This window comes from Trichosurus vulpecula, chromosome 4, assembly GCF_011100635.1.
Source record: "Trichosurus vulpecula isolate mTriVul1 chromosome 4, mTriVul1.pri, whole genome shotgun sequence".
Lineage (NCBI taxonomy): Eukaryota > Metazoa > Chordata > Mammalia > Diprotodontia > Phalangeridae > Trichosurus > Trichosurus vulpecula.
This window is the reverse complement of record NC_050576.1, coordinates 402,793,048-402,808,075: the sequence shown is the minus strand read 5'-3', so window position 1 is coordinate 402,808,075 and position 15,028 is coordinate 402,793,048. Positions and strand designations below refer to the sequence as shown.

The following is a 15,028-nucleotide window of genomic DNA, read 5'->3' as shown; positions in this document are numbered from 1 at the left end:
AAGCTTTCCTTGCCCACCCCAATTCCTCATGAAAGAAAAACCTTTTCCTATAGGGCTTCTTAAATCTGATTTTCCCAGTGTATGTGACTCATTAAGAGTGAGCTAAAAAGATTTGAAAGTGACATTAACTTTTATTTTGGGCCATTATCTTACCAATTAATAAATTACTGCATCAATTCCTGTAAGAGATAATGAAACTCCCAAAGGTGCTTGATTTACTTACTGGCTTATGTACTCAGAGATTACTTAGGTTGATATAACAATTATTTATGGGTCCATTTAATTCAGCATTCTTGATTAAGTACCTGCTTTGTGCATAGTGCTCTTCTAGGTTCTCCCTGGGAGGAGATATAAAGCATGTATCTCTGCCCCATTTGGAGTTGATAATTTAGTAGTGATGATATGACATACATAAATAACTAGAGTATAAAACAGAGCATGAAAGGTACATGAAGGAAATAGGAATAAAATGTAATGATGTTTCCAAGTAAGAAAAGATAATTTCTGACCTGGAAGTCCAAAATAAAGAGATCAAGAAAGAATTTTTGGGAGATGTTCCCTTTGCAGGGTGCCTGGAAAGATGAATTAGATTTCAATGATCAAAGATGAAGGAGATGAAAGGTAAAGGCACTCCAGGAATGGTGAATAGTAGCTGCCAAAGTGCAGAAATGAGAAAGCATAGGTCCACTGCAGGCCACAGAGGTAGTCCAGTTAGTCTGGTGCATGGAGTGGTGAGAAATAGTGATAGATGAAGCTGGAAGGGTAGGATTAAAAACATCCCTCCTCATCATGGCTTCTTTGGAAGCTAGAGATGACCATTAGATTAAGAAAGCCACTTGAGAGAAAAATTACCAATGAAAATTAAAAGAAATGACACTGAAGTCTATATTAGTTAACTCCAGGATAACTCCCTTCTCTTTAGATAAAATGATATCACCAAGACCATTCTTGCATGTTTTGTGCAATGGAGATAGGACTGGATTTGGATTCAGAAGATCTGGGTTTGAATATATCATGCACCACTTATTTCTTAGGTGACTTTAAGCAAATTCCTTTACATCTTGGAAGCCTCAAGTTACTCATTTGGAAAATGAAGGGGTTGAATTAGCTAAAACTTTAGGTCCTTTCCAGCTTTAAAATCCAGTCAATGATCCTATGAGGTTTTTTTTTATTATTTTGAAATAATATCATTTCATCAGTGTGAATAATTCCATCCTTTTACACCTTCAGTGGTTTTATGAGTTTGGGTTTGGGGTGGGAGGGGGTTGGTTTTTTTTTTGTTTGTTTTTGGACTGTATCTGTGATTTCACTGGTATAAGGAACTTCAGGAAGGAAAGTCCCTTTACCAATGTAGATCAGCTCCTGCTCTGTGATTCATAGTCTCATCAAAGAACTGTCCTGGGCACTGAGACATTAAGTGACTTTGCCCAGAGTCCCGCAGCAAGTTCAGGTCAGAGGGAAGATTTGAACCCGGGACTTCCTAATTTTGAGAACAGCTCTCTATCCACCACAGCACATTGATTGATGATGAACTGAAGGCTAAACCTCTGGTGATGAACCACTCCAAACTTAAGCCAGTCCTCGGATGACAAATAAATAGTTTGTCGTTGGACCTATTGTCAAGGCATTTCCATCTTGGTAGAGCCAACTAAAGGTTAGGCTTTACTGTATTATTAACTTTAAGGAACCCAGGCACCCCCACACCATGACCAAGCACCAGGAAATAGAGGAATAAGGTTTTAGGGAAGGTGAGTCTTCCATAGTCTTCAACAAGGCTATGGAAGACATCATCGCTTTGTGTATAAACATGTGTGTGGATTAGTCTGAATTATTACTGCCAGCAGTTATATGGCTTTTAATCAGTTTTGGAAATGCTTAATGGAAGTCTGTTTGAGATAGAAAGTGAGGAATTTCCTTGGCTTTCCTCATTACTCCCTCAGAACTTGTTTTGGGTATGTGAGTCTCACTTATCTCAATGAAAATCAGCCTGTCACGTGGTTAAAATATTTTGGAGCTTGACTATTTAAAGGCATAGCTCTCAATCCCCTAACTTTCCTCAAGGCAAAATATAAACTTCCTTTGTGTTCAAAAGACCTAACTGATGGAATCAGTTATTTCTGTTACAACTCCCTTAGGCAATGATTCAGGGTTAGCAAGAGCCTCCCAGGTAAAGATTATCTTTTTCTTTTTGCTTTTTTTTCCACTTTCTTTTCTAATCTACCCGTGGAACTTAAAAAACAAAATTTAGATGTAATAGAAAAATAGAATAAGTAGAAATTACCCTATGATGACAGCTTCTGTATTTAGATGGCAACTGTTTGATCTTATGGAAACTCCTAAGAAGCCTAGTGAAAAGGAATTCCTCTGTTGAGATCAAGGCAGCTGACCTCTGAACAAACAAACCTTTATACAATGTTAGGAAAGAAGCATGTGGACTGAAGCCTCTTCTTAAATGCTAACACTCTATGGACTTACAATGCCAAATACTAACTTGCATACACCGCTCTTCCCTTAAGTTTTGTTCAGAGCGGTATTTTTCCCCAAGAATTTGTTTGGTGCTCTAGTTTCCAATACTCTTAGTAAGAGTTCAATGCCTAGAGACGTCAGAGAATAATAATAATTATGATACTAACAATAAATAATTCCTTGTGTTTCTGTAGTGTGCTACAGTTTTCAATGCACTTTTCACATGCATCAAATGAGATGCATATGAAGCACTTTGCGAACCTCTACTATTGTCTCATTCTAACCTGATAACTCTATGAGATAAACAGGTTAGGAATTCTCATTTCCATTTTCAAATGAAGAAGCTGAAGGGGCTAAGAGACTCCTTCGAACTAAAAGGATTAGTAATTGGTGGATGTGGCTTTTTCTGTATTGTTAGTACCAACATTTGTAGGGTTTTTAGCCACAGTTTTAAAATTATTGTATGTTGGAGGTAAAAATGAGGAAGTTACTTAGTTTGATTCTTTGGGCAAGGATTTGGTGTATATATTAGTGCTGGGTATTAGTTAGTGTGGAGCTCAGGGTCCTAAATGAATCTCAGAAGTAGTAAGGACCATATTGACAAATTTTTTTCCTTTTTATTTTCATATTATTATTAATATTGAAAGACTATGAAAAATATGTTTTAACTGTCTGAAATGTTAAAATATTATATCCTTTAAACCCCTAGTAATTGAACCATTTTATATAAATGAGATCAATAATCAATTTCAGGGGAAACTTACTTAGAATTGATTGTATATCTAGCCATAATCAGTATAGAATAACTGTTTCCTTCCCCCCAATATCTCTCATTCTGACAAAATTCCAAAAATTAGAAACAAATCATATGGTGCCAGTGTAATTTTCCCATTAAAGTGGGGAGACAGTGTGATATGAGCAAAGACAGGGCCAGCACCAAGCATACCACCAACTTTTTTATTTGTTCTACATGGCTGCTCACTAGCATGACCTTTTTCAATAGATACTGAGCAAAATGTCCTTCCTACCCACCCCACCCCACTGTATATCTGTTAGGCACTAGCATTCCCTCTGTTGTATGGTGTGTTTAGTATCCATTCTTTCTATAGGACTCCCACTGAGTTCTTTGTCTGAAAGTAGAACAAGAAATCTCCCCTGTGAATCAGCGATCAAAACTCTGCTCCCTGATCACATAGAAATAAATCGTACTTAAAAATAAAATACCACACATACTATTTTATAGAATACCCATGTGACAAATGAATAGTCCAAATAGTAAAATTAGTGGTGAGTAGAAAAAGTGGTGTAGGGGAAAAAGAGGTGGCCTTTGAGTCAGGAAGATTTCGGGTTCAGGTCTGGACTTTGTCACCTACTGGCTATGGGCAAGTCACTTGATCTCTTAAGGCCCTAGGCCATCTCCAAGACTATAGGCTGCTGAATTGTTGCTGATGTGCATTGGTGAGGGAGTTGTCACTCTTACAGGTCTCTACACCAATAAAACTGCAGGTCAAACCAAAATTAATTTGGAAGTAAATTTGTATGTAGATGTCATTAGAAATAGAATAACTTTCTATTATAAGTTTGGGGTATAAATGAAAAGAAGCAAAGAAAGCAATATATAAACCTTTCCTACTGATGCGTCTCATTGAGCCAGATTCTTCCAATGCATGCATTGAATTTAAATAATATTCAGGACCTGCTTAAGATAGGTATAATTCCCTTTTGGATAAGAAGTGCATGTTAGAGTAACAGCTTTGCTAAAACTCCCAGTTAACTGTTTTGTTCTTATCTTTACTAACATAAATTGTCATTTAGTTAAGTTGCACTAGACATGTTAGTTTTTTCATTACTAGTTTTCATTTCATTCAAATTTTGTTCCAGATCATCTTTCCTGTGTGTAGCATCAGACACATCTTATTAGGCATGAGAGCAGGCAACTCAGGAGTTACTGTAATACTCCTCAAGCCATCAAGATAAATTGAATTGAATTAAATCTGGCTCCTTCTTAAGTGGTCAGCTTTAAGCTTGGGAGAATGCCAGCATTGTTCTAATACTGTATAAATCTAGGGTATTTCAGCGGTTTTTCCTACATGACTTTTTTGGAGATACCAATCTTGGTAAAGCGGTGAACCATTTTTCCAGCTGTTGTTTTTACTTAGCAGAATAATGCCTGCCTTTCCTCCCCTGATACATACAGGGCACAGAGAATTCAAGGAACCAAAAGACTTTCCCCTGAGGATGTGGAATCTATGCGGGACATTCTGACACACAACATGTACCAAGTTCGACAAAGGGTGTGTACCAGTCCTTCTGGGCTCTTGTGACAAGGCTTCAGACTTGTCAATGAATCATTGCATTTGGTTGGCTTATTTCCTCTTCATCTAACCTCAGCTAAACCATTTCATTCCTCTTAGGTAAGAAAGTGAGATCTACAGAGGAAAGGGTAGTGCCTATAGCTAGAAATTTGGGGTGCTTTTTTTTTCGGTTTGTTTGTTTTGCCAGGGAGATGAACTCTACAACATAAAAGAAAAGGCAGCTCCAATATCTTACTCTAGAGGTCAGGCTACCCTAGTCTGAGAGCCCCATTCCCCCTGTAAGGAGCTATCAGGCCTTCCTCACACTTATATCCACGGCCCCACAAAAAAAAAAAAAAAAAAAAGATGCTGAAGACTAAGAAACTGTTCTTTTGGTTAGCCTAAGTATAGTTTAGAAACTTTCTGTCTTTTCTCATCGCTGATTCTCCTTGTCTTCTGTGGGATTGACTTCAGGCTGATTCAGTATTTGCCACTTGGCTATTTGGGCCTAAGTTCCTACTTCTGGACAGAATCTGAAAGATGCTCTGGTCCATCCCTCTCATTTCACAGATGCATTTACTGAGGTCAAAAGAGTTTAAATGACTTCACCAAGATCTCATAGCTCTTTAGTAGCAGAGCTGGGCCTAGAATTCTGTTCTTCACTTTTCTGGTACTATTTTTTTCCTAATTATATCAGGATAAATGCTCAAATGAAGAGTAGTAATCCTCCACAAAAATAGCTCAGTAAGGGGTATATGCCTATGGAGTCTGTACCTATTTAAAGAATAAATGGGCTTTTTTGTTTTGTTTTGTTTTTTACTATGCTGTGGCCATAAGGATAGTGAGATAACCTCAGAACTGGGAAGGCCTTGGTTCCAGGCACCCCTCCGGCTGTGTGACCCTGAACAAGTCAGTTAAGTTTTCAGTGCCTCTAAGGCTATAAGGTGCATAGAAGGGGCTGACCTGCATTGGCAGAGGGAGTTTCTTCTCCAGTGAATTCCTTATACCAATGAAATCGCAGCCCCAGTCTTTACTCTATGTCTATAATTAATAAATCAGTCAGTAAACATGTATTAGCACTACCATGTGAGAATCAGCATGATATAGTGACTAGAGAGCTGGCCTCACGGTCAGGAAAACATGAGTTCAAATCCTCCCTAGGCTACATTCTCCCCTAAGTAAGTCATATTAATTCCCTCCAAGCAACCCTTTAAGGCTCTAAGTTGGAGGGAAAGTGCTAATCTGCATTAATAGAAAAAATTCCTCATTGAAAGTTCCCTTCACCAATGAAATCAGTCATTAATCAATGAATTAAATGTCTACTATCTGCTAGGCACTGTGCTAAGTGCTGGAAATCAGAGGTCCAGTCCAATGTGCCAGGCATTCTGTCTGGCCCCTGTTTGTATTGTTTACATAGAATAATTGATAGTAGGTAGGCAGAGCCAAGCAAAATAGAAAAATAATTTCATAATTAATTTCAAATGAGTAGATAAGTGCTCTCTGGTCAGATGACAGTCTGCTAATTTTGTGGAGAATAAAATGAGAAAATATTTGTAAAGCATTTTTTAAACCTTGAAGCACTATATAAATGCTAATAATAGTAGATGTAGTTGTAGTCATAGTAATATCTCTTGATTTCTTTCCATATGTGGAGGGTGGTTCAGTTTTGGGCCAAATCAATGGGTAAAAGTCCGTAGAGAGGATGGCCAAAGAATGGTCTATTCTTGTCTAGCTCCAAGTCCTGGAGGTCTATCTTAGCCCCGTATTATCTTCAAAGAAAAAGGAATTCCCAGGATCCAAAGAGTTCTTAGCTAAGGAGTAGCTGGTTTAGTTTAAGAGTTTGGAGCTATCCCATGCAGATCTGAGGTGAGCTCAGGGTTCTCATTAAATCGCTGAGGGCCATTCTACTGGAATTTAGCACTATGGATCATTCCTGCAATTGCACTCTCCTCCCAAAGTTTGCTGAACCAGGGAGAACTACAATCAGACTTGCTCTATCTAGGAATTTTGGGATAAATTCTCCCTTGGCCTATCCTATTCTATGTTTTCAATGTGATGGGGAACTGCAAGGGATGGACTGGAACACAACTAGCCTCTGGAGGATGAGAAGGCATTACTATCTCTCTTTTTGATTTTGTTTCTGTGTGGAATAGGGGAAGTCCTTCTGGGTCTCAGGAGAGATCAGATTAGAGTGATGCCACACTGCTTTAAGCAACATGGCAGCTCTGAATAGTACTATGTTTACATGCAGTATCTTGTCCTCCAGGTGGAGCCACTGGCCTCAGACATTAGTTGAGCCTTTAGATACGAATCAGTGGCCGACTTGTTCAATCACTGGTGTGATCTCGAATACTCAGGTCACTCCCAGCATTTTCGTAGTATTGTCTTCAGATGAATTTTTCAGTTTTAAAAGGCTAGAACCAGAGAAAGAGAAAGTCTTAGTTTAAAAAAAAAGTCTTATCCCTCAATATGCTGAACGCTTAGACTGCTGTAGATGATGCATGTCCCAAATGTTTCTTTTGGCTTATGGGCCAATATGACTTCGGTGTGATAGATACATTTTGCTATACTTCAAAGACAGTGCTAAAAAAATTCATAGTACGTGACTGAAATGTAGATATTTGGTTTAGTCAAAATGGCTCATGTCTCTGAAACATCATATGATGTCAATTCCAAAACTTTGGGTGCACACTATAAATTTATGAGGCCAGAAAGCAGGAAGAAATATATTTCCTGTGTATCAGTACAGGAAGTGAGAAATAGCCAAGGTTGTATGAGATGGATCAGAGAAAGGCATTTCTGCCCTTCTCCCCACCCTCACCCAATTATCTCTCCCAGAAGACCCTAGGACCAGAAATTCCAAACAGCAGTTTTGTTTTATGACAGCTAGATGGCATGGTGGATAGAGAATCAAGCCTGGAGTCAGGAAGACTTGTCTTCCTGGGTTCAAATCAGGTGTCAGACACTTACTAGCTGTATAACCCTGGGCAGGTCACTTAACACTATTTGCCTCAGTTTTCTCATCTGTAAAATAAGCAGGAAATGGCAAACCATTCCAGTATCTCTCCAAGAAAATCCCAAATGGAGTCACAAAGAGTCAGACACAATTGAAAATGACTAAACAACAAGTTTTCTTTTAGTTTGAGGCTTTGATAGCATCTGTTAAAATGCAACGCAATGAAGTTATGCTAGGAATGATAGTGCGTTAAGCCACTGTCACCTAAGATCATATCAATACCAAGCTGTTTATTAGTTTAGTTGCATGGTCACCAGAAAATCTCTGAAGAACTGAGACATACGGTAGATTAGGTTTGAAGGGGGAAGAAAAGATCTCAAGTATATGGGTCTCTATTTAAAGAAAGCATATTTAGACAAGATCTTAGGTAGCCAAGAGGCAACATATGCACCAGACATCTGGGTGAGTTTATTGAAAAGAGGAAAAGGAGAGCCAAGAAATATGAACTTAGTCAAATTCATGATTTTACTTATAGTTGAAAGCTATACTGAAAACGCTTGCAAAATGAGCAGCATGTGTCTATAATTCCATTCTCATTTCAGACCCTGTCCTACAATAAGTATAACCTGAGAACAGAAACAAGTGAGAAACAAGCAAAGGAAATTCTAATTCGTCGCCAACATACCTTCAGGGAGAGTCTAAGGAAAGGCAACAGCCTTCCTTGGGGAAAGCCGGTACAAGTTGACATTTACTTACTTGGAGCAGAAAAATTCATTCATATATTCATTCATTTATTCACCAATATTTATTGAGCACTTATTATTATATACCTGTTTCTGTAAATTATAAAACTTAGGTCCCTTGAAATTAATTTTTACCTTCACATAAATCATCGATTTTAATTTCTTTTGTCTGGAACTTCTAAAAATAAAAAATAGGGTGCTGCAGGTCATGATAGCCTCCTCTCCCTTCCTCTAGGCTTCAGGAGTATGTTGACCCAGACCTAATATTGCATTTGCCAAAAAATTTCTGAGTGTGATGTGATCTTTCCACCATATGTTTGGACTGAGGTACCAATAACCAGCACATTCCAAGTCAGGATCCTTCTGGGAGGCATTCCAGGATTGAGTCAGTTTTCTAAGAGACCTTATTAAAGTCCAACCAACCTACTGGGCTAGGTTGGTTCTAGTGACCCCTTAGCATAGGCACAGGCAAGTTTTTCTACTTGAGGACTATATGAATTATTCTACGTTTTTTTCATTTACTACATTTAATATCCATTAAAATTACTAATGATTTAAGCTGTTAGCATAAAACTGGGCTAGAGTCATCTATAAGGCAGAAGATTAGGCCCTATTAGGTACATGTACTAACTAATTAGACAAAAACTGGTTTTACTTTAACCATCATGCCTTGGAAGTAGGAGGCTGCCTTTGGCTCCCTCTACACAGTAGATACAACATGAGGGCATGAGTCTCAGAGGCTTAGACTCATCCCAAGTTAGAATGGATTAGAATTAGTTTTATACACGAGCTGCTTCTCTTATAGTAAATCTGAATTCTTTATATAAAATTATACCTAAGCCAATTTCCTTAGTGTCTCTCCCAGAGAAGGTCAAGGTCTAATCTGGTATAGATCCTATTCCTGTACCATAGAGTGGAATTATGATCTGGTGTAGACCCTATTCTACTACCATACATCTAGAAGGGCTTCAGAGAGCTTTGAGTTTGGTTCCAGGGCTCTTGGCATTTAAGTAAACCGTCTTTGAACATTCATCATAAGCTAGAGTGGCCAGGTAAACTAGGGATGGGTACAATTAAAGATTCAAGCATTTTTCCTTTCTTAAACAAAGCACAACTTTAATCAATCATTTCCATGATTCCAAGTGTTCAATGGCTACCTACTGCTTGTTGGTTTAAAAGGAGACTCCCGACTCTGGCACTTAAGGCTCTGATATGTCTCCAAATACTTTTTTCTGTTCTATCTCTCACTATTGCCCTACATACATATGAAAATCCATCCAGAATCAATTATTTGATATTCTTCAAGTATGCCCCCTTTTTTCTGCTTCCATGCTTTTTTGCCATTTTGCTCCCTTCATTTGGAATTATATCAAAATCTCAATCAATCTTTCAAGGCCCATACAAAATTTATTCTTTTCATGAAACCTTTTTTAATTCCCTAACAAGATGTGATCCCTCCCTCTTCTGAGCACCCATGAAATCACCAATTTATATCTGGAAGGATCCACAGATGCTATCTAGGTCAACCTCCTCATTTTAAAGACAGGAAATTAGAGTCCTGAGAGGTTAATCCCTTGTTCAATACCACACAGAGTTTGAACCCAGGTTCTTTGTTTTAAATCTAGGCTCTGAGTCTGGAATCAGGAAGATCGGACTTCAAATCCGACAAACTATCTGTGCGGCTCTAGGCAAGTCACTTAACCTCTTTGCCTCAGTTCACTCAATAGTAAAATGAGGATAACAATAGCATCTATCTCTTAGAATTGTTATGAAGATCAAATGAGATAATATTTGTTAAGTGCTTAGCACAGTGCCTAACACAGAATAAATGCTTGTTTCTTTCATTCATATTTGAATCTCCTTTAGCACCTACCATGGTGCCCTTGAATGAAATAGGTGCTCAATAAATATATAAATTGAATTACTTAAAATGGCTAAAAGCCAGTGGATTAGAGTCATTATAATGTGTGTGAGTGTGTATGTGTGTGTGTGTGTGTTGTCTAATTTCATTTACCTTCTGAAGCTCCATCTCTACCAACTAACCTATTGTTTAATTTTCTCTTGTTGCATGTAGAGTGGCATCAAAAATATACGCTACCTCTCCTTCCCTTATAGCAACCCTCATTCAGGAAACAGAGAAACAAGGACTGGTGTTTTTACAGGTAATTTGTCTGTTTGCTTTTCTTCCTCCAAAGAATGAAAAAGACCCATCTGATGGGTCTCTGGAATTTTGCCCATTTCAAACTACTGGAATTTTTTAAAGTTGTTTTACTTTTATGAAAATAATTCACGGGTTTCCAACCACAATATTGTAGCAACTGTTTTTCTCTTTTGATTTTTTTAGTCTCTTAAAGTTACAAATTTCAATAGATACTCTTCTAATAAAAAAACAACAAAAACCTCCCCCCCCCCCATCTAAAGTTCGTAGAAAAGCATTTTTTTTTTAATTCTTAGAGACAGTTGAAGGTAAAATTGCTTTGTACTCTTCATGTTTTTGTGACTTGGTTTCTTTTCAATTTGTTTATTTTTTTAATTTTAAGATTTCAAAGAACATAAGAAACTGATTTTTAAAGCATTTCAACATAGTTTAGTATTACCTCTTTGGGAAGCATGTACTTGTTTCTATCTGGTAAAATATCACTCAAATATAGATAGCTCAAATGATCCAAACTCCTCAGCAGAATTTTTGGATTAGAATTTGTTTCTTCAGGTAGCACCTTAAGAATATATGAATGTTACCATCTGTAATGATGCTCAAGTGGACCCATAACGTCACCGACTTGGATACTCCCTCTGATGATACAGACTATATCTTATCCTTGCTGACCTCTGGTCCATGTCCTCCCATAAGTTCAACACAGGGAGTCCACTCATCATAATGGAAAGCTTCTATTCCTTTCCTCTGTCATTTGAATCAACACTCAAACTATCTTCCTTGGCACATAATAATCATTCATCTTTTTCTATCACATATTCCTGATGACATCTTTTAGACCTGCTCTTTTGCTAAATTCTTCCGTTGTTTCACAAGTGGTGGCTTGCTTTCACCCACCATACACTTCTCTATATGCTCTCTGCATGACACTCATTCTCATTTCATTGGAATGTATTGTGTTCCATGTCTTGGAAACCTACAACACTAATAGAAGATTGATATTAAAAAGATGACTATTAAAAAGATATTTAAATGATACTTCCTTCAAAATGTACCTGAATTGGCAAATAGAGAAACAAGCTATATCACATGTATGTCTAGGTATTTGAAAAGTACAATGTAAGTAGAATATGAAACCTGAGTGATGTCACCCACTTCATTTCATAATGAAGTAATCTATTTCCACTTATTACCTTGAAAACTGGATGCTGAAAACATGTGGATGGTATTTTTCAATAGAAAGATTTATGTTATACTCCTCAATAACTTCTTGGTTATGGGGCAGCTAGGTGGCACAGTGAGTAGAGCACCAGTCAGGAGGACCTGAATTCAAATCTAGCCTCAGATGCTTGACACACTTACTAGCTGTGTGACCTTGGGCAAGTCACAACCCTGCCCTCCCCTCCAAAAAGAATAACTTCTTGGTTATTATCTCCCATTTTTGTTTGCAAACAGGCTAACTATTGCATCAGCACAATAACAACAAGGTTCATAAAGCACTTTATATATATCATTTCATTTTATCCTATAAAATCCTGGCAGGTAGCTGTTATCATCAACTGTGAGGAGAAAGAGGGTAAGTGACTTTCCTAGGGTCACACAGCTAGTAAGGCTCTGAGGTTAGATTTAAACTCAAGTCTTTGTGCATCAAGGTCCATTGTTCCATCCACTGCACCACTTGTCTTTATAAGCTAAGAGTGGTGAAATTCATAGAATTGTGCTTAAAATTATTTATTGCTATGTGGCATAGTGGATAGAGTGTCAGGATTGGAGTCAGGAAGACTCCTCTTCCTGAATTCAAATCCTGCCTCAGATACTTCCTAGCTGTGTGACCCTGGACAAGTCACTTAATACTGTTTGTCTCAGTTTCCTCATCTGTAAAATGAACTGGAAAGGGAAACGGCAAACCACTTCAGTACCTTTACCAAGAAAATCCCAAATGAGGTCTCAAAGAGTTGGACATGACTGAAAAACAATTGAAAGCTTTCAAAAACAAATGTTATCAGAATATTAATAGTTTTCTGTTCACAGTCACATTTAATTTTTCAGGTTTCAAGCATGCTTTTTAGTGAGTTGTAAATCATTTCCTAACACTATGATGTCACTGATGTTTGCATTGGTTTTTAGAAACAAAGTACTTTCTAAACATTAATCTGGTAATGAAAACAGTCCTTCATCTACTAATCCAGGGAAGTAAGAATTTCTGTAGGAGAAATGTACCAATAAAGGAGAAAGTAGGCTGGTAGAAAAAGGGCTGGAAATTTTGAGGTATTTATTTAAAATATTGCAAATGTGTTAGATTTTACTTTTTAAGAACTGGAAAGAAGATAATTATACAGAAGAGAAGGTTGTGGGAGATGAAAAGCACAAGGAACTTGCCTATCGTAAATGTTATAACCAGGAATGGAGTACTTCTCCATTCAGTATTCTATCAGGACATGTTGACCTTCTGAGATGAATACTTTGCCCTTTGTTCCTTACTCCTTTCAAATTTTGTTTGTTTGTTTTTGTCCTTTAGATGATGACAGCAGTGATTCAGTCTTCCCTCATGTTACATTTAAACCACATGCTCGAACAGGGTCACTTCAAGAAAGACGACAGCAGCCAGAGATGATTCCAATGGAGAGGTTGCGTAGAGGGGGGAGATCTTTAAACTTGGGTGGTCAAAGAAGTGCTGCCCGAGGAGACCAAATGAGCAGAGTGAGGCCACCTTTAATACCAAAGCCACAGTTTCATGCAGTGGATGAGGAGTATGAATCGGGAGAAGAAGAAGAGGAAGGCGCAAGAGTGGTGGGGTCTAGATGGACAGCAGAACCCAGAAATGGGAAAGAATACCACCAATCCCATAGTCCTCTGCTCCCAAGAAAATAATATTATTCTCCATAAGACATTGCCTTTCTCTCCAGCAAGTTAGTCTTCTGCATTTTACTTGTCGCTTTGAAAGAGGAGTTTTCAGAGTTTTGAAGAGGACAATTAGGTTGGGTTTGCTTTCCCAAGCTAAGGAAAAGATTAGATAGGTATCTGTGAAGGCAGAAGAAAAACCATCTGTGGAAAGGTCAGCCGAGTCATGTTTTGGAACTCTAACTATTAACTAAGCAAGTTGAACCACATTCTTAGCTGACACAATGTTGTGGGAGAACTCCTAATGAGTGATGAAAGATAATTATTCTGAAGGCAATTAACTACTAAGAATTACCATGAAGTGGTATAGCATGAGACTCCAATCCATGCTAGATAATTCAGGTAAATCAGTGGTGCGTGCTGTACCCTATGAATGTGTAGCTTTTAACTGTGTACTCTGGTGTATTTCCCACTTGGACATTCATTATACAGTCTCCTATTTCCGGGGTAGATAAATCCATAGAATCAAAGTTATAAAAGTTGTAATTATTTTTTAACATTTACTCACTACTCCTAACAGGTAATACATAGGCCATAGGATTAGTCTCTGTGAAGTGAATTTGTAATATACGGTGTGACCAAAACAAACAGAAGTTTCCACATCATCATCGTTCCAGCTGAATGTTTGAATATCATCATCCAAACAAAAGTATTGACTGAGTGTTACCTTTGTGTAGTATACTCAGCTAGGCATTGGCATGACTGAAGATCATCTAGTCCAACGACCATATTTTACAGATGAGGAAACTGAGGCCTGGAAAAGTGAAGCTATTTACCCAAGATCAAATGACTAGTTAGTAGCAAAACCAAAACTAAAGTCCAGATGTCCTGAATTCTTGTCCAGTGCTCTTACAAAGCAGTCACTGTCCCCAAGGAGCTGATAATCTGATATTAGACATATATGTCAGTCATCATTCAATCAGTGGATAACAAAATATGATTTATCTTTTTTTTGCCCCACTAGTACTTCTTATTTAGCCTTATAGAAAGCATCCAACTCAGGGCAATGTTCCAGTCACAGCAGTACAGCGCTTCATTAAAAAAAAAATTAAGAAGTCCATTAATCGTGTCTTGAATACTGGTTCTGAAAAGAAATGCTTTATTAAAAAAATCTCTATAAAACTCTACTTGATTTTTATAAATGCTAAATAATAATGATCTCTTTCTATGTTGAGTTGCACACTGAGTCCAGAGTTCTCAAAACGTTTTTACAAACATGAACTTTACAGTACCATAACAGGACAGTAGTAAAACATTATCAGATAATAGGCCTAATAACCTAAGAGAGAGAAGATATCCAAAATGAGCTGTCCAGCATCACATAGAAACTTGGTGGGACAAACTGATGAGAGCATGACTTGTCTCACTTATTTATAAGTTTCTCATACTCTCTCAAAACTACACAGAAAGCCAGTCTTCAAATGTGTATATGTATTAATTGGCACAAAATAGCAAGCAGGGATTAACTCGAGGGGAATCGATTTCATCATCTAATAATAATAATAGTAGTATT

General features: G+C 37.6%; 1 protein-coding gene across 1 annotated transcript in view; it reads left to right on the top strand.

The window, feature by feature from the left end:
• Nucleotides 1-14,213, top strand: part of SLC9A4 (solute carrier family 9 member A4) — a 96,685-nt gene extending 82,472 nt beyond the window's left edge. Inside the window, exons 9-12 of the mRNA XM_036756559.1 lie at nt 4,664-4,760; nt 8,319-8,450; nt 10,534-10,621; nt 13,133-14,213. Coding sequence (XP_036612454.1) covers nt 4,664-4,760; nt 8,319-8,450; nt 10,534-10,621; nt 13,133-13,485 — 670 coding nt within the window. The 3' untranslated portion in view covers nt 13,486-14,213. The remainder of the gene's footprint in view (nt 1-4,663; nt 4,761-8,318; nt 8,451-10,533; nt 10,622-13,132) is intronic.
• The last annotated feature ends 815 nt before the right edge of the window (nt 14,214-15,028 follow it).